This window comes from Dendropsophus ebraccatus, chromosome 8 (assembly GCF_027789765.1).
Source record: "Dendropsophus ebraccatus isolate aDenEbr1 chromosome 8, aDenEbr1.pat, whole genome shotgun sequence".
NCBI lineage: Eukaryota > Metazoa > Chordata > Amphibia > Anura > Hylidae > Dendropsophus > Dendropsophus ebraccatus.
In genome coordinates, this window is record NC_091461.1 from 100,744,295 (window position 1) to 100,768,446 (window position 24,152).

General features: G+C 48.5%; 2 protein-coding genes and 1 non-coding gene across 5 annotated transcripts in view; 1 reads left to right on the forward strand and 2 right to left on the reverse strand.

Moving 5' to 3' along the window:
* Nucleotides 1–5,508, forward strand: part of UROD (uroporphyrinogen decarboxylase) — a 68,963-nt gene extending 63,455 nt beyond the window's left edge. The window contains exons 3-11 of one of the 2 annotated variants that reach the window (XM_069981236.1): nucleotides 413–525; nucleotides 1,020–1,099; nucleotides 1,216–1,278; nucleotides 1,436–1,633; nucleotides 1,715–1,876; nucleotides 1,951–2,088; nucleotides 4,321–4,421; nucleotides 4,566–4,632; nucleotides 5,023–5,508. In XM_069981236.1, coding sequence (XP_069837337.1) covers nucleotides 413–525; nucleotides 1,020–1,099; nucleotides 1,216–1,278; nucleotides 1,436–1,633; nucleotides 1,715–1,876; nucleotides 1,951–2,088; nucleotides 4,321–4,421; nucleotides 4,566–4,632; nucleotides 5,023–5,181 — 1,081 coding nt within the window. In that variant the 3' untranslated portion in view covers nucleotides 5,182–5,508. The remainder of the gene's footprint in view (nucleotides 1–412; nucleotides 526–1,019; nucleotides 1,100–1,215; nucleotides 1,279–1,435; nucleotides 1,634–1,714; nucleotides 1,877–1,950; nucleotides 2,089–4,320; nucleotides 4,422–4,565; nucleotides 4,633–5,022) is intronic. The other variant, XM_069981237.1, reaches the window with a different exon arrangement.
* LOC138800193 (U2 spliceosomal RNA) lies at nucleotides 3,442–3,631 on the reverse strand. The gene has a single exon (XR_011364395.1). It is a non-coding gene; the product is annotated as a U2 spliceosomal RNA (small nuclear RNA).
* Nucleotides 5,509–8,075: 2,567 nt separating the features above from the next.
* The window catches only part of ZSWIM5 (zinc finger SWIM-type containing 5), a 40,847-nt gene continuing 24,770 nt past the window's right edge, over nucleotides 8,076–24,152 (reverse strand). Inside the window, exons 2-15 of one of the 2 annotated variants that reach the window (XR_011364301.1) lie at nucleotides 19,835–20,191; nucleotides 19,594–19,742; nucleotides 19,310–19,460; nucleotides 18,370–18,543; nucleotides 17,209–17,385; nucleotides 16,765–16,911; nucleotides 14,950–15,087; nucleotides 14,567–14,827; nucleotides 14,284–14,419; nucleotides 13,979–14,136; nucleotides 13,554–13,717; nucleotides 13,383–13,464; nucleotides 10,737–12,176; nucleotides 8,076–8,848 (exon numbers count right to left, since the gene is read on the reverse strand). Coding sequence is in view for 1 of the 2 variants with exons in the window: in XM_069981238.1 (XP_069837339.1) it covers nucleotides 11,314–12,176; nucleotides 13,383–13,464; nucleotides 13,554–13,717; nucleotides 13,979–14,136; nucleotides 14,284–14,419; nucleotides 14,567–14,827; nucleotides 14,950–15,087; nucleotides 16,765–16,911; nucleotides 17,209–17,385; nucleotides 18,370–18,543; nucleotides 19,310–19,460; nucleotides 19,594–19,742; nucleotides 19,835–20,191 (2,957 nt within the window). In the remaining variant the exon portion in view is untranslated. Of the gene's footprint in view, nucleotides 8,849–10,104; nucleotides 12,177–13,382; nucleotides 13,465–13,553; nucleotides 13,718–13,978; nucleotides 14,137–14,283; nucleotides 14,420–14,566; nucleotides 14,828–14,949; nucleotides 15,088–16,764; nucleotides 16,912–17,208; nucleotides 17,386–18,369; nucleotides 18,544–19,309; nucleotides 19,461–19,593; nucleotides 19,743–19,834; nucleotides 20,192–24,152 lie in introns of those variants that run through there. The other variant, XM_069981238.1, reaches the window with a different exon arrangement.

Here is a 24,152-nt window from a genome sequence, read left to right on the forward strand (position 1 = left end):
GGGGGTCACACAATATCCCTAAAACCCCCTTTATATTTGGGGGATCATTGTCTGGCGATGGCTCCCGTGCCCTGTGCGGTTGTCATGTGTCAGCAGGGTGGGGCCCCCAGGGTCTCGTCCCCCGCTTCCCATCCTCTTTGATGGTTTTGTCTGCAGCCTCCAGATAACAGGATCTGGCCCCGAACCTGCCGACATGACACTTTAGGGCTGATAGTAAGGTGTGGCCCCAGATCGCCCACGTGTCCCCCTGAGGTCTGCTGAATGTCACTAGAGTTCTGTGCGGTCAGGTGGTCTCTGCAGGGGGCTGCTGTTTGACCCCCCCGAACATCAGTGGCATCTCTCAATGGGAATAATACAATGTCTGTGTATGTATGATGTTTTGTTACAGTGATGCCCGCTCCTCTATCCACAGGCCCCGGGGTTTCCCAGCTCTGAAGAATGACACATTCCTGCGTGCTGCCCGCGGAGAAGAGTGCCGCCATGTTCCTGTGTGGTGTATGCGACAGGCGGGCAGATACCTGCCAGGTAGGAGGGTTCCGAGAGTAACCAATGAATCTCCTCAGGGGTATGCTGGGGGTGATGACTATTTGCTGGAAGTTATGGTTCTCTGCAGAGAACATGTTTCCTATGACAACTCTTCCTGGACCTTATAGCATTAGATCTGCAGTTAGATTTTGCTTTAAGACCTGGGTTCCATTAAAGCGCAGGGTCCCTATGGAAACTCTGTCAAAGCAAGAAGAATTGTCATGGGAGCACCAAAAATGTCATTCTGGCGTAGAGGATCAGTGCACTTTTTATTGTATTGCCATAAGTCTTCATATACACTGCCTGGTGGTTCTTATTATTACTATTACATATATCTCCAGTCACATCCAGAGCTGCATTCACAATTCTGCCACTTTCTTTGAGCTTCAGGAGGTCACATTTATCTATGATACCTTGTAACCTAGCTTGCTTTTGCAGCCTGTGCAGTGCTGCCCTCTAGTGTCCGGACTTATGTTTTTTCTCTCTGGATGCAGAATTCCGAGAGACGCGCGCCGGGCAGGATTTCTTTGCTTCGTGCCGGAGCCCCGAGGTTTGCTGTGAGCTTACATTACAGGTAAAGATGGAAATGGCGCAGTGGGTGGGGTGTTAATAGAGGAGGGATTGTGGCTCTGGTTACTGGGGAGGAAGGGGGGTGACCCGCTGTGACCCTTATTGTCTCTTCTCCTGCAGCCGTTGCGTCGCTTCTCCTTGGACGCCGCGATTATCTTCTCAGACATCCTGGTAATTCCGCAGGTAATACTATTGCATTTGTATGTGGCTTTGTCTTACCACAAGAGGGCAGCACACCCCACATGGCAGGCTATGTTCTCCTGTATTTCTGCTTCAGTTTTAAAGTGCCGCACACACACAATAGAATTAGTTCCTCACTCTGTTTTCTCCCATGGTGCAGGCCCTAGGGATGGAGATCCGCATGGAGCCTGGCCGGGGCCCCGTGTTCCCAGAGCCTCTTAAGGGCCCCGAGAATCTGCAGAAGCTGAAGCCTACGGTGGACGTGTCTCAGGAGCTGGGCTATGTGTTCCAGGCGATCACTCTAACACGACATAAAATAGCCGGTCAGGTTCCTTTGATTGGGTTCACCGGCGCTCCGGTAAGTGTGTGCAGGAAGCGGTAGCAATGGTCGGGGGAGGGGAGTACAGTTTAGCGACTGTGTCTTCTCTTCTCCACGCAGTGGACGTTGATGACCTATATGATAGAAGGAGGTGGCTCCCCCACCATGTCCAAGGCCAAGCGATGGCTTTACCAGCATCCGAGTGCCAGTCAGCAACTTCTGCAGCAGCTCACGGACGTCATTGTTGACTATCTGGTGGGGCAGGTGGCAGCGGGAGCGCAGGTAGAGTTGGGGTGCTGAGGGGTCTCGGGTGGTGGTTGTGGGGTCACATACTCATCTTTGTCTCTGTCCTCTAGGCCCTGCAGGTGTTTGAGTCACACGCCGGCTGCCTCGGCCCCCAGCAGTTTGCTGATTTCTCTTTGCCGTATCTCCGGGAAATCTCACGCAGAGTAAAGCAAAAGCTGAAGGCAGAAGGATTGGAGACTGTGCCTATGGTAAGGGAGGGTCATGGGACCATGTGGTTATAGTGCTGGAGACTGTGCCTATGGCCAGGGAGGGTCATGGGACCATGTGGTTATAGTGCTGGAGATGGTGCCTATGGTAAGGGAGGGTCATGGGACCATGTGGTTATAGTGCTGGAGACTGTGCCTATGGCCAGGGAGGGTCATGGGACCATGTGGTTATAGTGCTGGAGATGGTGCCTATGGTGAGGGAGGGTCATGGGACCATGTGGTTATAGTGCTGGAGATGGTGCCTATGGTAAGGGAGGGTCATGGGACCATGTGGTTATAGTGCTGGAGACTGTGCCTATGGCCAGGGAGGGTCATGGGACCATGTGGTTATAGTGCTGGAGACTGTGCCTATGGCCAGGGAGGGTCATGGGACCATGTGGTTATAGTGCTGGAGATGGTGCCTATGGTGAGGGAGGGTCATGGGACCATGTGGTTATAGTGCTGGAGATGGTGCCTATGGTGAGGGAGGGTCATGGGACCATGTGGTTATAGTGCTGGAGACTGTGCCTATGGCCAGGGAGGGTCATGGGACCATGTGGTTATAGTGCTGGAGATGGTGCCTATGGTGAGGGAGGGTCATGGGACCATGTAGATATAGTACTGGAGATGGTGCCTATGGTCAGGGAGGGTCATTTCACAAAGTAGATATAGTATAGAATAGTATAGATATAGCTCCCAGCATGGCAGAACTACCACTGCCATGCTGGGAGCTGTACATTGTGAATTTCTGGCCCTGACAATCCTCAGTGAGAGAAACTATCTGCAGCACAGATCTCTTTCCTTCGCTGATAGCTTGTGTATCAGTCTGCAAGATTATGTAGACTGGATGCAGTTGTAACAAACCCTCACCTGTGAGAAGTGTGTGGTTAGGACAGTTTTCAGCCACAAAGGGTATGCAGCAATCTTCAATCTCTGTCCCCTCTTCCCCTGGACTCTGGGCGAGAAATTTTCCTTAAAGGGGTACTCAGGCCATTGAAATTTTATTTTTGCTATAGTGCTGTGGCTGAATAGACAATAACAGACACTAACACACAAAAACACAAAAAAAGCAACAGCTCACCGCAATGGCAAGATACAGACCCACTACAGACATGAAAATAGTTAAAAGCAGCCCCCCCCCCCCAACTGCTAAAAAACTTCCACAAAAATAATGAGGCTCTTGGTTACCATTTGAAAATGGTGTAAACTACCCCACCACATTATGGTGGCCTTATACACGGGGCAGTCCTACACTGTACTATGGCCTCCCCATGCAAATGGTAACTAAGAGCCTCATTATTTTTGTGGAAGTTTTTTTTGGCAGTTGGGGGGGCTGCTTTTTTTATTTTTTATTTTTTTTTTTGCACTGAACCTGGAGGCACTGCAATACCAGGTCAATGCCTGAGAGGCCAGAGCAAGCTCTTTTTCCATCTCCCTGTTCTAAAAATCCATTTAATATATGGTCCCCAGATAGGGGACGTATCAGATAGTAAACTGATAAGAACAGATACTACACATGATCTTAGCCAAAAGGCCGAGAAGCGATGGGGGGGCTGCTTTTAACTATTTTCATGTCTGTAGTGGGTCAGTATCTTGCCATTGCGGTGAGCTGTTGCATTTTTTTGCATTTTTGTGTGTTTGCAACTTCAGACATAGCAACGTGCTCCTGCCTAGTGTGAATGGTGTTCTAGGAGAGCTGACCAAATTTGTCTTTCTTTTTTTTTTTTTTCTTTTCTAAATAACAGACGCTATTCTTACCAAAACACTCTCCCCTGGGGTCTTCCTGCAGCGTCTTTGGATCCCCTGCTGGACACTTCCACTGCCACTTCTGAGATGGTGCCCGCTTAGCCAGTCACTGGCCATGACGCTGTCCTGCTTCAGTCAGTAATTGGCTGAGTTGGCTCCATTTCTCCATTTGTGCGGGACCCGAAGACACTGCAGGAAGACCCTGGGGGACTGTGGTTTGGTAAGAATAGCGTGTCTGATTTCGAAGCAGCCACAGTACCATAGTAAAAAATTTAAATAGCAGGAGTACCCCTTTAATCCCATATGTTTTTTAATTGTCAAAATGGATAAAGAAAACCTGCACTGTAATAATACCAGCGCCTCACACTCCCCCACCTGTCAGGAGTCCTGAGCATCAGACTGGTGGAATTCTGTTCATAGATTCTATGTTGTTGATGCTGAGATCATCACCACCTGCTGGTCACTGTAACAGGGTGTTCTGTCTCACAGATTGTCTTTGCCAAGGACGCACATTATGCCTTAGAAGATCTGTCCCAGTCGGGTTATGAGGTGGTTGGCCTGGACTGGACGATCCGACCTCAGGAGGCCAGGTGAGAAGAGGAGGGTGCAGGACGTCTGGGGTGCAACACTGCAGCGCTGCTCAGTCCTTACACAACAATTCTCACAGTTTATTCCATTCTAACACCACAAACCTGAAACCGCCAGGAAACTCAACCCCTAAACCTTTATTTCAGAGAGAAAACCGGGAAAAAAGTAACGCTGCAGGGAAACCTGGACCCATGTGCACTGTACGCCAGCAAGGTGAGGGCCAGAACCCACTGCATAGATCATAACAATCAATATTATTGTAGTTATATTCTTGTACATAGGGGCAGTATTAGATTATATTCTTGTACATTGGAGCAGTATTATAGTAGTTATATTCCTGTATATAGGAGCAGTATTATAGTAGTTATATTCTTGTGTATAGGAGCAGTATTATAGTAGTTATATTCTTGTACATAGGAGGCAGTATTATGGTAGTTATATTCTTGTACATTGGAGCAGTATTATAGTAGTTATATTCTTGTACATAGGAGCAGTATTATAGTAGTTATATTCTTATACATAAGGGGCAATATTATAGTAGTTATCTTTGTCATCTCTACATTTACATTTATTGTTGATGAGTCTTTTGTCTGGTCGTTGCAGGAGAACATTGAGGAGATGGTGAAGAAGATGCTAGAGGCCTTTGGATGTCGAGGCTACATTGCTAACTTGGGTCATGGTTTGTATCCGGATATGGACCCTGAGCACGTTGGGGCCTTTATTTCAGCTGTGCATAAATATTCTGAGAAAAAGGAGAAGTGAGGTCTGAACTGTGAAGTCTGATCCTGTCAGAGAACACACAGGACCTGCGGCTCCCCAGAGGGTTACTAATGAGACGTTTATAGCAGGACTGACCTAAAGCCCTCCTATGTTCTGGGCAGATACAGCAACTGGTGGCCCCATGTCTGTACATTAAGGACCTGTATTCTTCTTTGGACAGTGGAAGTCACTTTATATTCTTCTAAAGAGCCGGAAAAAAATGTTACATGTGCCCAGTAATTATATGACCAAGAAATAGAATAAATGATTTCTGAGCCCCCTATGCTGGTGATGCACGATCCGCAGTGATGTCATCTACATGTAACAGGAAAAAAATCTAAGCTACTAACTTAAGGCCTGAAAGGGACGGTATGTGTTAACATTCAGGTGTACATGTAAGTTTGGCCTTTAAGGGGTATTTCCATCTCAACAAATATAATTAGACATGGGGGGGCTTATGAAGTTAAAGGAGTAGTCCGCAGAAAACTTTAAGTATTGTATTGCCCCCTAAAAGTTATACAAATAACCAATATACACTTATTAACGGAAATGCTTATAAAGTGCTTTTTTCCCTGCACTTACTACTGCGTCAAGGCTTCACTTCCTGGATAACATGGTGATGTCACTTCCTGGATAAAATGGTGATGTCACAACCCGAATCCCAGAGCGGTGCGGGCTGTGGCTGCTGGAGAGGATGATGGCAGGGAGACACTGAGGGACACAGGGCACTGGGGGGGACACTGAGCACCAGTGACATCACCATTTTATCCAGGAAGTGAAGCCTTGATGCAGTAGTAAGTGCAGGAAAAAAGCACTTTTATGTGCATTTCCCGTAATAAGTGTATATTGGTGATGTGTATAACTTTTGGGGGGCAATACAATACTTTAATAAAGATTTTGGGCGGACTTCTCCTTTAAATATTTTTGCAAATTCATTCATTTTGCAAACTTGTTTCCCTCCCCTCATGCTGCTGTTTCACTCCCAATGCTGACACCTTGTTGTCTACATTACCTACCATCAGTCTGCACTAAAGCAGTGGTCTGGCCTAATTATATTTATTTCAACCAGGCCACTACTTTTAGAGCAGAGTGGTGGTCAGTAACCCAGACTAGTTATTATATGAGATAGGAATGCGTTCACACGTACACTATATACAGCAGATTTGATGGCCCATATTAGATTCAAAGCAAATCTGCACCATCAAATCTGTTGCTGATCTGCTGCATATAGCGTACGTGTGAACACACCCTTAAGACCTGAACCCATTTTTCATCTCAAAAGTTTGCGCTCTAATTCCCCTGCAGCGATGGTTATACAGTAACATTGTCTATCTGTTGCTACCACTAGAGGGAACTCAGTATACAATTAGTTTTATTATTGATGCCATAGCACCCCTAGTGGTGGCTGAACATAGAGAATTTCATGCCATGTACATGTAAGGGAGCTATGACTGCATACATTAGGAGTTCACATCTTGTTTATACATCTTGAATCTGTCTTAAGATAGTATACAAAAGTGTGGTCAGCACACCTTTATAAGCAAAACATACACACTTTGTCCTATAAAAGTGAATGGATACATCGTATTGTATGTCTACATCCTTTTTTCTTAGGTAAAGGATGTGCACAAAGAAGAGCTGTTAAGCTAGCATTAATTTATAGTGAATATTGGACCTAGACACGTTCCTGAGATGTCTGGCTGTAAAGTATGAAGCTTGCCTCTATGTTACCACTGACACCATGTCCCCTACTGGAGAGCTCATACAGCATCTTGTATTATGTATTTATGGCTGTTGATCACAGCTAATGAAAGTGAATGTGGTTGTGCTGAAAGCAGCATGGTGCAGCAACCAGTGGATTTCTGGCGTCTTTCCTTAGCTGTCATCTATCGTGTGACAGAGTTTGATGCCGCAAAACATGTCCGAGACCAGTGGTAAGTGAAGGCGCTGTTACCAGAATCTGAAGCTTCAGAATCGGCTGTCGATTAGAGGAGTCTAGCCATAGAAATTCCCCTTTAAGCTGGTAGTGCTCTGTTCATTTTCTCTGGGCACACAGAGCACTTTGACAGAGGAACTAATTTGGACAGACTAGTCAATGGCTGATGACTGATGATGATGATGATAGGCTGGGATCTGGCGGAAGTTACTGTACTGTCACTCACTGTGGGTGGTGTCTTAGTGTCCCAATGTATTTTGCAGCCCTGTCCCGTAATAAATTATCAATAAGGAAAGTAGTCACTAATTATGTCACCCTCAATCTTAAAGCGACTCTGTACCCACAATCTGTCCCTCCCAAACCACTTGTACCTTCGGATAGCTGCTTTTAATCCAAGATCTGTCCTGGGGTCCGTTCGGCAGGTGATGCAGTTATTGTCCTAAAAAACAACTTTTAAACTGGCAGCCCTGTGCCCAGCGGCCAGGGTTTAGATTGTGTATGCATTAGGCTGGCACACCCTCTCTGTCCCTCCTCTCCGTCCTCCTCATCATTAGGAATGCTCCAGGCAGATTGTCTCCTATTCTCCACCTGTTTAGCCCGGCACATGGGCTGGATCGTTAAGGCACCTGTGCAATGTTCAGCATGGAGAAAATGTTCCAGTGGCATTCCTAATGATGGGGAGGAGGGACGGAGGGGTGGTACAAAGTTAGGGCACAGATATTCTAAGCCACGCCCGTAGGGCTCGGGGCTGCATGTTTAAAAGTTGTTTTTTAGGACAATAACTGCATCACCTGCCGAACGGACCCCAGGACCGATCTTGGATTAAAAGCAGCTATCCGAAGGTATAAGTGGTTTAGGGGGGTCAGATTGTGGGTACAGAGTCGCTTTAACGTTCTGTTAACAGAAAAAACAGCGGGATGTTTGTGATTCACAATTTATTCATAAAAAAGCACTGAAATTTTCAACACAATTTATATAAAATGGTTTCAGCAATACATAAATAGGGTCATTTCTTATTAATATTAACAAACATTAAGAGGTTGCACAAAAATAACAAAACAAAAAAAAAGCGCCATAGAAATTAAACTGGTAAAAATAAGACCAATGATACGTCTGTGGCGAGGAATACTGCGGGGAGCGCACGCTCTGGGACGTGGAAAAGCGATGCAGAGGGAAAGATGTGAGGTGCTAGCGGAGTCGGGGGACGACCCACAATCGCCCCTCCCCCACTCACCAAAACCTGGCTGCTTTGTCATCCGGCGCGCAACAGAAAGACGTAAATGGAGGGAGGGGGGAGTGATTCACAGGTAGCACGAGGCAGATATGGGGGGAGGTACAAATAAATATAGGAGAGGGGAACAGGAACTGGTGCGCGGGTGAGTTCACAGGATGGTGTTGGTTTTGGGGTCACCCCCCTGCGACACCACATTTATTGCTAAACCTCACAGTCTTCCGTAATGGGTTTGGAACCACCAAGACAAACACACGGTCACTCCTAAAGACCCCAATTCTCTTCTCAGGGTGGGCCCATTATTGCAATATCCACTCTGTACAACTGTAACGTGAATGGGGGAGGCAGTCGCCAGCTACCATTCTTGGCACGGTCTCCAGACGTTCTTGTGTTATTGGGGGCCAAACCTCATTGCACAAATGATGTGTCCCCCTTCCCACCTCCCACCTGAGAAAAGCACTTAAAGCACCGCCACGGTCATAGCATTCAAGTATACCGCCGCCCTGTGGAGAAGGACAGAACCGTCATAAATAATTCGTATTTTACATCTCATAATCCACATATATTCTCCTATTTACAGCTAGATAAACGCTTTGTTGTCGCTTTATATCGTGTAGTGTTCCCTGAGTTTCCGTTACAGTCTGTTCAGCAATGAGGCGGGAGACACTTCTCGTCGGGGGCGGCGGGGAAGGGGGCGAGGGATGGAGATGCCGCGCTGGGCTCTGCGGGTCTGGAATGGATCTGTGGCTAAGCACGAAGGATTGTGGTGCAGTTACATGAATCTGTCGCTCTGGGGGAAGGGGGGCGTCTGAACTGCAGCGTCAGTCATCGGGACTGTTCACATGTAGTGGTCTAGAACTGCAGATGTCATTTACCTGCAAAACAACAACTATCTGCAGTTTTTAATCACATCGTCTGAACAGAACCCACAGCCTCTATACAGAAAACTGCTGCATAACTTTTTAATAAACTTCACGTTTTAATTCCTCATCGTTTTCAGCATCTCTGCTTGCTGTCAGTGAACTGGAATATTCTACTTCAAATTCCAAAGCTGACAATTTAAGGTTTGCTTTTTAGCTTAGTTTGAGCACCTATTCTCCCCATCAAAAAATACTGGAACTCCAAACGGACTCCACTGGATCTGACAGCAGAAAATCGGTTATAGCGGCCGTGACAGAAGATAAACGTGAGGCGCTGCGTCTGTGTGGAGGAATAAAGCTATATGTGCTCTACTTAACAAGCCTGGATGGCTGCAGATAGATCTCACAGTTGATGGACTGTTACAATGTGTCAGCCTAGAGTCCAGGCACCAGATAAAACTCTAACAACCTCCCAGCTCACCGACAGTCAGCAGAGATCCTGAAAACAGTGAGCAACTGGAACGCATTGGGGATCTATATCACATCCTTATCTATAGGCTTATAAAGGGTCTCAGACGCTCATAACACAGTTGCATCTGTATTATATCTGAAGTTCTTATCCCTAAACTGAAAGCATCATTGTGATCTATCTACAGCAGAAGTGTCAAACTGGCTGCCCTGTAAAACTACAATACCCATCATGCCTGGACAGCCAAAGCTGATGGGAATTGTAGTTTTGCAACAGCTGGTGAACTGCAAGTTTGACAACTGTCATCTAGATCAGGCGTGTCAAACTCAGGCCCTCCAGCTGTTTTAAAACTACAATTCCCATCATACCTGGACAGCCAAAGCTAAAGCTTTGGCTGTCCAGGCATGATGGGACTTGTAGTTTTGCAACAGCTGGAGGGCCTGAGTTTGACATGCCTGATCTAGAGGGATCTGCATCCATGCATCCATCCATGATGCTTTCAGTGCCTTCCAATTCCTACAAACTTCGGACATTATAAATCTCCCCCAGTGTCCATTAGAAAGTTCCAGAACCCTTTATAACACGATGATGAGACTGGAGCAGACAGCCGCACACCAGGGTCTCACCTCATGGTCTAATTATAATGGATCAGAAGTTAAAGCTAATCTCAAGTCCGATTGAGGAGCGCAGAACAGATACCAAGTAATACAGAGATGCCTGCCTCATAGTGGTCATAAAGCTGTACTGCAGGTGAGTCCTCTATATCAGTGATCCACAACATCTGGCTTTTCAGCTGCTGCAAAACTACTGTATAAAAGCTGTAACATTTTTGCAACTGTTGTTTCAAGGCATGATGGGAGCTGTAGTTTTTGAACAGGTGTAACAGTTCTCTTGTCAGGGTATGATGGGAATTGTAGTTTTGCAATGGTGAGAGCCACAGAATGGGGATCACTGCTCTAAATAGACACATAATGGCTGGAGATAGCAGCGAGGGCCACAGCACCATAGAGACTTTGAATGTAGTCACTCTCCCCCCACTCTTGTAGACTCCATACTACGTACCTGGAGCAGGACTACTGCACTTCTGCTGGGACTTGTGGTTCCACAGCTAGAAGCTCGGGAAGATTAGGCTGCATTAACCATTTGGCAGCTGGAGAGGGTTTGGTCTTTTTGTGATGATTGGGATCTTGTACCATGGTGGCTCTGTGTGAATGTGTCATGGAGGGGTTACAACCAGTGGTATGAAAATGAGCCGAGTCAACCCTGAGTGACACAGAATCAGAATCATTGGGTGCGGTGCCCCCTGGCTGTGTAATCCAGGGACTCTCAAGCACCAGGTAATGTCAGCCATGATAGAGGCCTCACAATAGAATAGTCTGAGCTGTGGCAACACCCAGATTACGCTGACCGGGGCAAATGTCACAGGACCAGAGCCTTACATTCATGAGAACCAAACTAGAGGCCTCGAATGTGAAAGGAAGGCGATGTGTCCTAACGCTGTGCCCGACACCCCCTCCCCCAGAGCATCATGAAATGTTTGGCAGGCGGGATGGAAGGCTCCTGCTGTGACAGTTCTGGTTTGGCCCCTTGGAGGGGCCACATAGAAAAGGAGGCAGAAGGCTCCAGAGAGGCGTGAGCGTCAGCCAAACCTCTCCCGCACCAGCATCATCAGCTTCTTCTTGCCTTTATAGATCTGCTTTAAATTGTCTATGAACTGAGCGAACTGCAATAACCCGTCCTGGCCCAGGAGGAAGGTCTCCCGGGCTTTACTGAGAAACTCAATGAACTCTCCATAGTGCCGGGGGCTGATGTGGGTGAGGCGGGAGTGGGTGGTGTTAATGTAGGCGCCCACTGCCGCATCTAGCAACTGGCGCAAGGGAGGTTTGTCTGTCGACATGAGTTTCCCAGAATTCCGCCTTCCAGGAATCCCAGCCAGTCCTGGAGCAGTGAGCGTGCATCTTCTAAGAATGTCTGACAAAACGGTGGCGCAGTGCACGCTTTTCACCACCAGAGGCACTAGTGCTGCCAATTCGTTCTTTCCCAGTGAGTGGCTGAGCGAGCACGCCCACAGGACGTCATTAATGGCAGGGTGCGTGTCCTGGTTGTACGCCAGGTTGAGATGGCTCATTGCAAGTGAGCAAAGTTTGAAAGCCCGCAGGGGGTAGCCACGATGCTCCATGTAGCGGGCGATAGTGAAGAGCTGAGAGTAGGTCATGCCCCCTGAAGCAGCGTCCACCGCGATTTGGTAGGCTGTCTCAAAAGCCGCATGGTCCTTTTCACACAGGGTGAGGGCAGACAGGGCGCAGTTTTGAGGGTCTTTCATGGCGCACTGCAGGGCTAAAGTCCTTGCGCAGCTGGCCAGCTCCTCCCGCTGTGCATAGTCCAGGTTGAGTCGCAGGACGGTGCTGTGCGATGTGGCTGCTGCTGCTACGATGCTGGTGGCCTCTGTAGGGGTGAAGAGCGTGTACCAGGTCTGGAGGATGCTCACCAGGGCGCGGACACCTGCAGGGATGGCACAAGACAATATGTCGCCAGTTAATCACCAACCATGATGTCCATACAGAAAATTGGGAGGACAAATCTATATTCTGCATTATATGGGGGCTATTCCATACAGTACATAAAGTAGCAACACTGCACTATATATGTCCAACAAATAATTCTCGCTAGAGGACTTCCACCATGTCCCTTTTAATCTAACGTATTATGCAAAATAGTAAGAAAAGACTTGGGGCGACATGTATCATCTGGCGTACAGATGATTTTTGTCGGAAAGTGCTGATTTGCGTATTTTTTTATTCGCAAATGGCCGATTTGCGAATAAAATATTCGCAAATCGGCACTTTCCGCCGAGTACGCCGAGTCCGCCAAAAGATACGCCGAAAACCTACTCCAGTCCTCAGCTGGCATAGGTTTTCGGCTGTGCGCACCAATAAATAAATCCCCGTAGCGCCGGAGATGCGGGGACATTTATAAGTCTGGCGTAAAAAACGCCGGACTTAATAAATGTCCCCCTTGGTGTTAATTACACCTGTATCTGTGCGCCTCCAGACCATAGTCTTCTGTGTGACTGTATCCTTACAGAAAGAAATCCTCAAACTCTGGCCATAAGTCCATGCAAGAACGTTTTATTCCAAGGTGCTGCTACACAATAGCTCAAAGGCTGCTATACTCACCTAAGCGTGAATAAAATGTTCTTGCATGGACTTATGGCCAGAGTTTGTGGATTTCTTTCTGTAAGGATACAGTCACACAGAAGACTATGGCTATTCCATACAGGTCTGCATTCTGCATATGGGGCTATTGTATGGGTGGTTTGTATTCCACGTGGTAATGGGGCTGTTCTCTTGAGGACGGTCTGCACTACACTGTATGGGGGGGGGGGGGGGGGGCTGTATTCCACATGATATTGAGGCTGTTCTATGGAGGTCTGCATTCTGCACTATATGGGGACTGTTCTCTGTGGGTCTATATTCTGCACTATATGAGACTGATCTATAGGGGAGGGGTCTTTATTTCACACTATATGCAACTGTTCTATGGGAGTCTGTACTCTGCACTATATGTGGGCTGTTCTCTGGAGGAGGGGTAAGTCTGTATTCTACACTGTATGGGGCTGATCTATGGGGGGTGTCTGTGTTCTGCACAATATGGGGCTGTTCAATACCTTCTACATGTATGAAGGTAGTGATGCCTCCACATACTTACCGACTTCCGTAGCACATGTGACCAGCCACCGCACCATCTCCCTGCGCCTCCAGTTTAGCGTGCTAAGCGTCATCCTCATGACCTGAGGGCAAAAGAAGTCAATGATTTAGACGCTGTTATAAATGCTACAGATTAAAGGAATGCAGATAATAAGATGGTGCTGATCCGTACCTGCAGCCCGAGCTCCAAGGCTACATTGAGCAATGTTGTGTCGGAGCTGCTGTCAGCTGGCGTGGCAATCTTAAAGGCGTCCTGTGCCAGCTTGAAGATCAATGAGGAGGAATGGATGTTCCGCTGTATGGCTTCGAGAACGGTGCGGAGGCGCAGCATGTCACCTGTGGACAGAAAAGGACATCCAGGAGTCAAAGACATCCCAAGAAAGAACTGGTGCAGAATGTAACCACTATATAACCTGAATACAGTACAGGACGGCAGAGTTGTGTGCTGGTGTCTTTATACTGACACACTGTAATACGTGCATGAAAGTTTCCATTCACTGACAGGAAGTAGAGAATATGAGGTGGATTATGAGATAGACATTATTTAGTTTAAATGTAATTTTGATTGTCACCAGTAGGGGCAGAAGTGGTCCTTACCTTTGGCAGCAGTCAGCATGGTGGAAGCGAGCTCACACTGCTGTGACTCCAGGTGCCCCAGAGTGAACCAGCGGGGATAGCGGCTCGGCACCACAGACACAAGGTGATGAGGGTGGGATACATCGCCTGAGGGGGCGCTGCTCTCCAGCACTGGGAGTCTGAAAGAAAGGACAGATGGATAAAATTACACCCAGCAGTCCTAAATACCTGGAGGTGCCATTTACACCTCCTGCCATGTTGCAGGTCCTGGACTCACACAAATGTCTCCACATTATGTGACTTGTATCTTCGTATCACCCACTCACCTCATAGCGCGGAGAGACAGCTTATAGGCCAGGTCCGCATCGTGGGGCAGCAATGCAGAGAAGAGGTATTTGGCGAAGGTGTGCATGGGGACGCTCTCCCGGTGGATGACTTCCCCCAGACCGCTGAACGGACCCCCTATAACACAGAGCTGTATGTGAAATTTCCGCACAAGGAACCCCAAGGACTCTGCATGTTCTCCCTGTGTCTCAGTGTTATATCCTGGACCACACTATGCTACACTAATGTGTTAGGAGGCTTGCCCCCAGAAGATGGCACTCTCACCTTCCAGCAGCAGGATGCACTGTTTGCGCAGGGTCTGGACCAGCACGGCATCCAGCTCCAGTTCCTGCAGACGGGCGATGATCTGCTCCTCATTGCGGCACACCTTATCCTGTGCGTACAGCCCCTCAGGCATCAGGCGCTGCTGCCCCATGCCCATCAGAGCCACCTCCAATGCCAGGGAGAGGTAGGACTCTCCGTTCTCCAGGGAGTCATTGAGGACGCACACGTGCTGGTAGTTTGGGCGCTGGGACTCGCTGCTTTCTGTGAGGGAAGAGAAGAAACAATCATGGGGCATGCTGCACCATGCCTGGCCTCAAGGGGGCACTACATGGGTTCTAGGAGCGGCTGTACTGTCAGTTATGATGAGCAGCATCCCTTCCTACCTGTTCCTTCCATGGCGTTTTCCTCGTCCACCCGGCATGCCTCAGTCAGAGTGGTGAACAGGCATCCAATGGGGTCCAGTGGGTGCCCCACCCATCCCTCCAGGTTGGTGATTGTGGTCGCGTTCCTCTGAATCAGCTCTGCCAGAAACAAAGGCCAGAAATGTCTATATAAAATAATCTCACCGATCGCAACCATGTAACACGCGCACCATGCACTCAGCCAGCATCATACATACACGTCCACACACCCAGCATCATACACACACCTTCATACCAGTCACCCAGGTTCAATCACACACCTCCAGACCAGTCACCCAGCAACATACACATACACCTCCATACCAGTCACCCAACATCATACACTCACCTCCACACCAGTCACCCAACGTCATATACTGCCCCCCATACCAGTCACCCAGCATCATACACTCACCTCCAGACCAGTCACCCAGCATCAAACACACACATCCACACCAGTCACCCAGCATCATACATACACATCCACACCAGTCACCCAGCATCATACACACACCCCCATACCAGTCACCCAGCATCATACATACACATCCACACCAGTCACCCAGCATCATACACACACCCCCATACCAGTCACCCAGCATCATACACACACCTCCATGCCAGTCACCCAGCATCATACACTCACCCTGATACCAGTCACCCAACATCATACACCCACCCCCATACCAGTCACCCAGCATCATACACACACCTCTATACCAGTCACCCAGCATCACATACACACCTCCATACCAGTCACCCAGCATCATACACACACCTCCATACCAGTCACCCAGCATCATACACACACCTCCATACCAGTCACCCAGCATCATACACTCACCTTCATACCAGTCACCAAGCATCACACACACCTCCATACCAGTCACTCAGCATCATACACACATCTCCAGACCAGTCACCCAGCATCATACACTCACCTCCAGACCAGTCATCCAGCATCATATACACACATACACACCAGTCACCCAGCATCATACACCCCCCCCCCATACCAGTCACCCAGCATCATACACTCACCCACATACCAGTCACCCAGCATCATACATACACACCCTTACCAGTAACCCAGCATCATACACCCCCCCATACCAGTCAACTAGCATCTCACACACACACACCTCCATACCAGTCACACATCATCATACACTCACCTCTATACCAGTCACCCAGCATCATACACACACCTCCATACCAGTCACTCAGCATCATACACACACCTCCATACCAGTCACCCAGCATCATACACTCACCTCCAGACCAGTGACCCATCATCATACACTCACCTCCAGACCAGTCACCCAGCATCATACACATACCTCCATACCAGTCACCCAGCATCATACACACACACCCATACCAGTCACCCAGCATCATACACACACCTCCATACCAGTCACCAAGCATCATACACACACCCCCATACCAGTCACCCAGCATCATACACACACCCCCATACCAGTCACCCAGCATCATACACACACCCCCATACCAGTCACCCAGCATCATACACACACCTCCATACCAGTCACTCAGCATCATACACACACACCTCCATACCAGTCACCCAGCATCATACACACACACCTCCATACCAGTCACCCAGCATCATACACACACCTCCATACCAGTCACTCAGCATCATACACACACCTCCATACCAGTCACTCAGCATCATACGCTCACCTCCATACCAGTCACCCAGCATCATACACTCACCTCCAGACCAGTCACCCAGCATCATACACACACCTCCATACCAGTCACCCAGCTCACCTTTCTTCTGCTGCTTGTAGATCTCCAGCTGCCGTTGTTGCTGCAGTCTCAATGTGCTAATAATGGCAACTGCCAGGCGTAAAGCTTCTTTGGGATAACCATGAGATCGCAGGGCATCAACTCTTGCGCACGCCGTGGGAACATGTTCTAAAAAAACCCCAAAAAGCTGTATATTTAGAATCTGTGAACCACGATTGTTCCTGTAGGGTTAACTATTATCCAACAAGGGAACATAAGTGGCAATGAGACACAACTCCCACCATGGTGAACTCCAACGTATGTCCCAATCTCATGAGATATTGGACCAATGACCAGATCGGGAGAATCTTAACACCTCCAGCTGCCAGAGCAGAATAATTTAACATTACTGTCCGCCTCCCTGGAAATACCATACAGTGGCAGCAGGGAGAGGATGAGGCTTGTAGTTGTGCACTCTATACTCACCCAGCCATAGGGGTTGTCCCTGGGAGTTGAAGAGCAGAGATTCTCCGTCCCTCTGGCAGGACGGTGACAGGTAGAAGTCGCTGCTGATGATCCTCTGTAGGTGGCTGTCCTGCCAATGCAGATCACATGCTTCAATTGCCCGGGTAAACACTGTCCTCCTAGGGCGCACCAGAGAATCTACAGGAAAGAGGAAGATATGCTGATCCAACTCTGCCGCATCACTGAGGGATAATAAACCTATAAACAATCCTACAACCACCAGCAAAATAATCAACTGCTTATAATGTATGTGCATAGTGACTCCACCGGCAGAATAGTGAGTGCAGCTCTGGAGCTCAATTCTTACAGTTTTACTGCATTGAAGCTTTATAAAAACCAGAGAACAGAATTGGCATCTGGTGGCGGGCGGCAGGAGTTGTCACTTTCACATCCTCTGCTTTGGTTACAGAACAGGAATAAGTTTTGTCAGAGAGGAAGAGTTAAACAGAAGAAAACTCTACAGGGAAGTAAATGCCGCGCTTTAATCAACCTCCTGTCCTCCTGGTGAGAGCGCGGCACGCAGGGCAATCAGGACAAGTGCGTCTGACGAAGCCTCAGACATTGATTTGCGCGGCTCATCAGATGATTGGGGGAGGATGAGATTGCTCAGGTCACAAAAGAGCTCTTGGGGGGAAAAAAAGAAGAAAAATTCTGCAGGGTTATGACGCTCTACAGTTCACTTCTTGCACAGTGTGAAAAACATCTGGAGAAGACAGCGGCAGAAGACAATGATGGGGGGGGGAACCAATCTGAGATCAGTGGTCTGCAACTACAACTCCCATCATGTAAGAAAATGCACCATGTGATCCGAGCCATATAAAGGTGAATCATTATATAATTGAAAGTTCTGTTACTTTCTAATAAACTTTATTTTTCAGTTCCTCCTAACAGGCAAGATCTCTTCTTGTGGTCAGAGAGGGGAAGCCTTAGTGATGGTTTGCTGCTCACAGCTGAGGGTTCGTTTCAATGTGGACAAAATACAACTAAAGCAAACTTTCTTCTGTTATAATGACAGCAAGCGGAGATTTTGGAAACAGACTGAAAGAATCACAAGAACTTTCCATTCTACTGATTCAGCTGGAGAATCCATTGAACCTTGGGTGGATTTTGCCTGATGCTTACCGTGGCCGTTGCTTTGAGGGAGGGCGTTGGTGATGTTAGGTAGGTCATTGCCATAATTTCCATCCTCCAGTGGACACACATCCATGTCGTTCCACCTCTTCAGCTGTCGCAGCCAGCAGGCTTTCTCTTCATGTTTGCAGTGGGGGTTCAGGACAATACAGACCCACAGCGCCCCTAGAGCGAGACCCAAACAAAAACTGTCAGGTTACCTGTATGGAAGCTGTGACAATCATACAAAGGGAAGACTATTTAATCCAGCTGAATGGGGTTTATGCAGCATGAAGAGAAATTTCTGCAAAGCCAATCACAGAAACTTCAGAAACATATCTGCCAGTGTAAATTTACTGCAGATTTTCTCCTCTGACTTAAATGTGGGGGGGGGAGTATATATCCAATGTATATCATATAAATTTTTTTATTTGAGTAACAGTAACATATCCACTGCATCAGCTTCACACTGCAAACTCCATGGTTAGGTGCAAATTTGACATAGCAGATTTTCCATGGAAAGGGTAAATATGCACATGGATTTGCAGTGGATTTTCTATGCAAAACTATGCATTGAAAACCTGCTGACATGTCCCTATAGGGCTCAGGGCGCCTTTTTCATATGCAAATGAAGCATTTTGGTGCCCTGGGGGCAGGACTACCACCCTCGCTGTAGCGATCTGCCCAGCTGGCCCCTCCTCCTAATGAATACTGGGGCAGCGATTTTCAGTAACGCCACTCTGGTGCTTATCACTGCACAGCGCCGGCTGAATATTCATTAGGAGGGTGGTATTTCCCATTGACTTCAGTGTAAAGCATTCATTGACAATACAGCAGTATTTTTACCTCTAAATTACGGACATATTTTGGCCAGATGTGTGAACCTTTGAGCATGGCTACAGGTAGCGTAGTTGCTGCAAATTTTGACGCACAATAATGCAGCCGCACTTACCGAGCTCATCCCACAGCTGTCTGCACTTATCCGTCATTCCTGTGCCCTGCTGTCTCCACAGTGCCAGCCGGGGGTCCGCCATGAACTGCTCCGTAATCAGGGTCAGCATGCGGGCGCCATTAGAGTCCCTCATCCGCAGCATTTCCCTCACCTGTGTGGCGGGAGACATAATGTTACATAATGAAGGTAAACCCTGCCCTGGGTAACTGCTACAGGCACCATCTACTGGGCAATGGAGGGGTCATTCATATTTGGGCCTGGTACAGCATGTGAATACATTTTACCTTGGCAAACATGGAGTTGAGCTGCTTCCCGGAGCTGTAATATCCTCCCTGAGACAGGAAGAGCTTCACTTGCTCCCGGACCTGCTCCTCGTCCAGATGCCAGCAGTTCTCATCGTTGATGCTCGCTCCGGCTGTGGGATCGGGGGCACCTGCAGGAAGAGAGGAGATTTCAGAATGACCCGGATCATTGGCTCAGTCAGGAGCAGCATGCACCAGACCCAAAGGATGCAGGGGCCCTTACCGTGCACTTGGTTAATCTCAGAGTTGGAGGACAGGATCTCGTCGGCCAGCTTCTGGGCAGTGGGAAGCACTTCCGTGTGGTGCGCCGTGATCAGGTACTGGACAAACTTCTGCAGCTGGTCCCTGTTCATCTGGAAGAGGGTTTCTGAGATGGGAAGACGCAGTTTGACCTGGTCTGGCTTGCGGATTCTGTACAGTGAGAGCGCCACCACGTGAGCGCAGTAGAAAATGTCCCTGTTGCCACAACCACAGGTCACTGAGGTGATTTTACAGCGGTCAAAACTGATGGCCACTTTGTAGGTGGCTTCTGGCTCTGACTGTGTTGCCGGCTCGGTCACAGTGCCACTCAAGTGAAAGCCTGGAAAGAGAGAAGAGAAGAAGCACCATTAACCTCAGCAGTGGTAACAGCTTAACAGTTCTACAGCTTTCTAACATAATCTGCTTTTACTTCTTCATTATTTACATCCATAGGTTCTAACCAAGCTGGGGATCTGTTACAGTGTATCAGTGAGCACCAATCTCTTTCCAGTCCTGTGGGACAAATGTCGCCCATATACTGAGAAGGAAATGGCTCAGTGTGGACACCAGTTATTTGGAGAATTAAGGGCTGTTCCCAATTCTACTAGTAGCCGAGGGGGCAGCAGAATCCATCTGCCCCTATACTCCTACCAGTGCTGGCAGCGTCCTGGAGGGTATCGTCTCCTGTCACCATCCTGAACCCACATGAGTTATTCCCCCATCATTCCCGGCCGGGGTGCAGCGGCTTCCCAGTGATGGGGTACACGCAGCGCTGCAGCAGCCGGGACAGCAGTGGAGGAGTCTTGCAGGGTTATTTTTAGAAGCTGCCTGGAGGCGACCCTAATCCTGCGCTGCCGCCACTGTCTGCAGTACACAGCCCCACAGCACAGGCTCCAAGACGCTGCACTCCTGGTTAACCCCCTCAGCTCTAGGGTTAATGATTGCTAAACCATGGACTGGATGAGGTCACAAAACCTACAGGACTCACATCTGCCCCTGGTGTGGGGTAACAACTCTGGGACAAGACCAGACTCCCCATCCCCCATTATATCTATTTCTGGGAAAGCTGGGTGACCACCAACATGACTGCAGGTCTCCAGCAATGCTGCTGATCAGGACTCTAGGAAAGCTGGGTGACCACCCTCTAGTAGCTGTAATGGTGGCCTCACAGGTGTTTCTCCCTGAAGGAGAAAAAAACAGGCTGTATAACCTCCTGCCTATGTATAACCTCCTGCCTATAGGTACACCCTGCTGCTTAGATACACACTACCTTTAGATGTACATATACACACACTGTAAACTCGGTACACACTGCTGGTTAGATACAAACTGCTGCCTAGATACACATTGCTGGTTGGATACATCCTACTGCTTAGAGGCACAAGGGCACACAGCTCATTTTGGATACACACTACTGGTTGGATACACACTGACACTGCTAATAATAGGTACACTGACACTGGTATTTAGATACACACTGCTGATTAGATATACACTGACGCACTGCTGATTGGATACACACTGACATCTACTGGATAGATACACACTGATGATTAGATACATGCTGGCAGCCTACTGGATAGATACACACTGATGATTAGATACATGTTGACACCATTCTGGATAGATACACACTGAAGATTAGATACACACTGACACTTGCTGACAAACTGCGAATAAGATACACTGGGCCACACTCTTGATTAGATATATGGCGACAAACTGCTGATTAGATACACACATGGTTCACGTCCCGGTCACGACTTCATTAGCTCTGTTTGTACAGGAAGGCCTGGTGGCTGGTGAAGTTTGGAGGCATGTGAAGAATAGAGGGGACTCTTTGTCCTAGTAATCTCTGTGGCTGGAGAAGAAGGCACCTCTTCAGTGCTGGGTCAAGAGAGAGGGGTCACATCCGCTGTGCGGCCACTGAGGGAGCACCCCCTTCTCTGGAGCAGCCAATAACCAGGAGAATGTATGGCCCACCAGTCCCGGTCACTGTATGTATGGCCCACCAGTCCTGGTCACTGTATGTATGGCCCACGGGTCCCGGTCACTGTATGTATGGCCCACCGGTCACTGTATGTATGGCCCACCAGTCCCGGTCACTGTACGTATGGTCCACCAGTCCTGGTCACTGTATGTATGGCCCACCAGTCCTGGTCACTGTATGTATGGCCCACCAGTCCTGGTCACTGTATGTATGGCCCACCAGTCCCGGTCACTGTACGTATGGTCCACCAGTCCTGGTCACTGTATGTATGGCCCACCAGTCCTGGTCACTGTATGTATGGCCCACCGGTCCTGGTTAATTGCAGATAAATCAATGTCCCCCTTCAGGCTGCCTCCACCCCACAATGCTGGGATCTCGTTAGGATTCATTAACACTATTGACTCTGTGTCCATCACTTTGTCACCAGACCTGATGACAAGACAGGGAAATGGCCAGGTCAGAGGTCAGGAGGGGGAGGGGCTCAGGTCATTTTAGCCTTTGGGTCTGTGTGTGTGTGTGTGGGGGGGGGGGGACAACAGAAATATGGCCACCACAGCACTTACCCTAGTGGTTGCCATCCAGCTTGCCTAGACTACTGAACGACAAACCTGGCTAGTAATGCCACAATGCAGGTGTATATGTGTATCTAGGGCCAAACTTCAGAGGTCTGGGAAAGCAGGATAAGAAATCTTGTGGAAGATGTCGGCCATATTAGTTGTCATCCAGCTTTCTTGGGCGTCTATTATTACGGTGTATTTGTTTCAGGTGCTGGATTTGCTGGGAGAACAAAACCGCATAGTGTGAATGTACTTATAGAGTACGATGCCATGGAACGTCTCCGGGTGGCTGTGCCGCTATAGCACATGGGTGCGGGTTGCAATTTGTGGCCATACGGATTTGTGGGTAAATGAACAAACAATATGAATATGTGCGGTTTTCAGATGCATTGCGGCTGCAGCCAATGTCAGCCCATCCGTACAAACAGCGATGACAGTGTGTGATACTACCCTGGCTGCCATATTGTTGCCCAATTTCTTTTTTAGAAAAGCTGCAGAGAACTGGAGACAACAGGACAGCAGATTCTCTCTAGATGTCAGGTGGAGATGCCCTTTAAGAATAAGACTGCACTCTCTCTGGTCGGAGATGAAAAGCGGGCAGGGAAGAGGGCAGGGAGCCGAGCACAGACACTGGGAAAGGATTCAGGAAGCAGGCGGGGTCCCAGGCACTAAACCTACATGATATGTGTGGGATTGTTGATGCCGGAGGTGGCCCGTAAGCTGCGGGGACGCTTCTCCGCACCATCTGCTCCACACCCCGGACGCCTCCTTTCCAGTCCTGTTAACCTCAAATCAGCCGTGAGGGCCCCTGGCCGGCCTTAATCCTGAGCAGCCAGGGCCCTTCGCTTCCCATCTGTTCCGGGAGAAGCAGAGTTAAGAACAATCCCTCCCCTCATCCCCCTCCTGAGCTCATTTATGCAGATGCCAGACAATGTCTGTGGAGCCCCTCCATCAGTGTGTCCCCTTCCGCCATACTGTCCTGTGTCCTGATCCCTTCAACCACTTTATAAGGGAACTTTTCTGTGTCCGCATTTATTCCGTGTTTGAGGTTTGCACAGGACGCCATCTTTCCTCTTTCCTCCCCCACTGTCTCTGAGCTGGAGATGTAATCGTGATGCGTTTTATCTAGGCTACAGAATCAGGACGCTAAGCCCAACGCAACCGCAGCGAATCCCCCCGCGCCCGCCAAGATTTACATTCTGAATAGAAAAAGGAGAATAATGTATCTAATGTATTCATTTATATAGCGCCGACATATTCCACAGCACTGTACACAGAGTCACATCTGGCCATGTCCCACTGGGGGAATCAACAAGTAAACTCTACATTAACACTATATAAATAGGGAGATAGACTGTGAGCTCCTGGGGTCAGGGATGATGGGACTGATACAGTATATGTAGTATAGGGAGATAGATTGTGAGCTCCTGGGGTCAGGGATGATGGGAGTGATACAGTATGTGTAGTATAGGGAGATAGACTGTGAGATCCTGGGGTCAGGGATGATGGGAGTGATATAGTATGTGTAGTATAGGGAGATAGACTGTGAGCTCCTGGGGTCAGGGATGATGGGAGTGATATAGTATGTGTAGTATAGGGAGATAGACTGTGAGCTCCTGGGGTCAGCGATGATGGGAGTGATACAGTATGTGTAGTATATGGAGATAGACTGTGAGATCCTGGGGTCAGGGATGATGGGAGTGATATAGTATGTGTAGTATAGGGAGATAGACTGTGAGCTCCTGGGGTCAGGG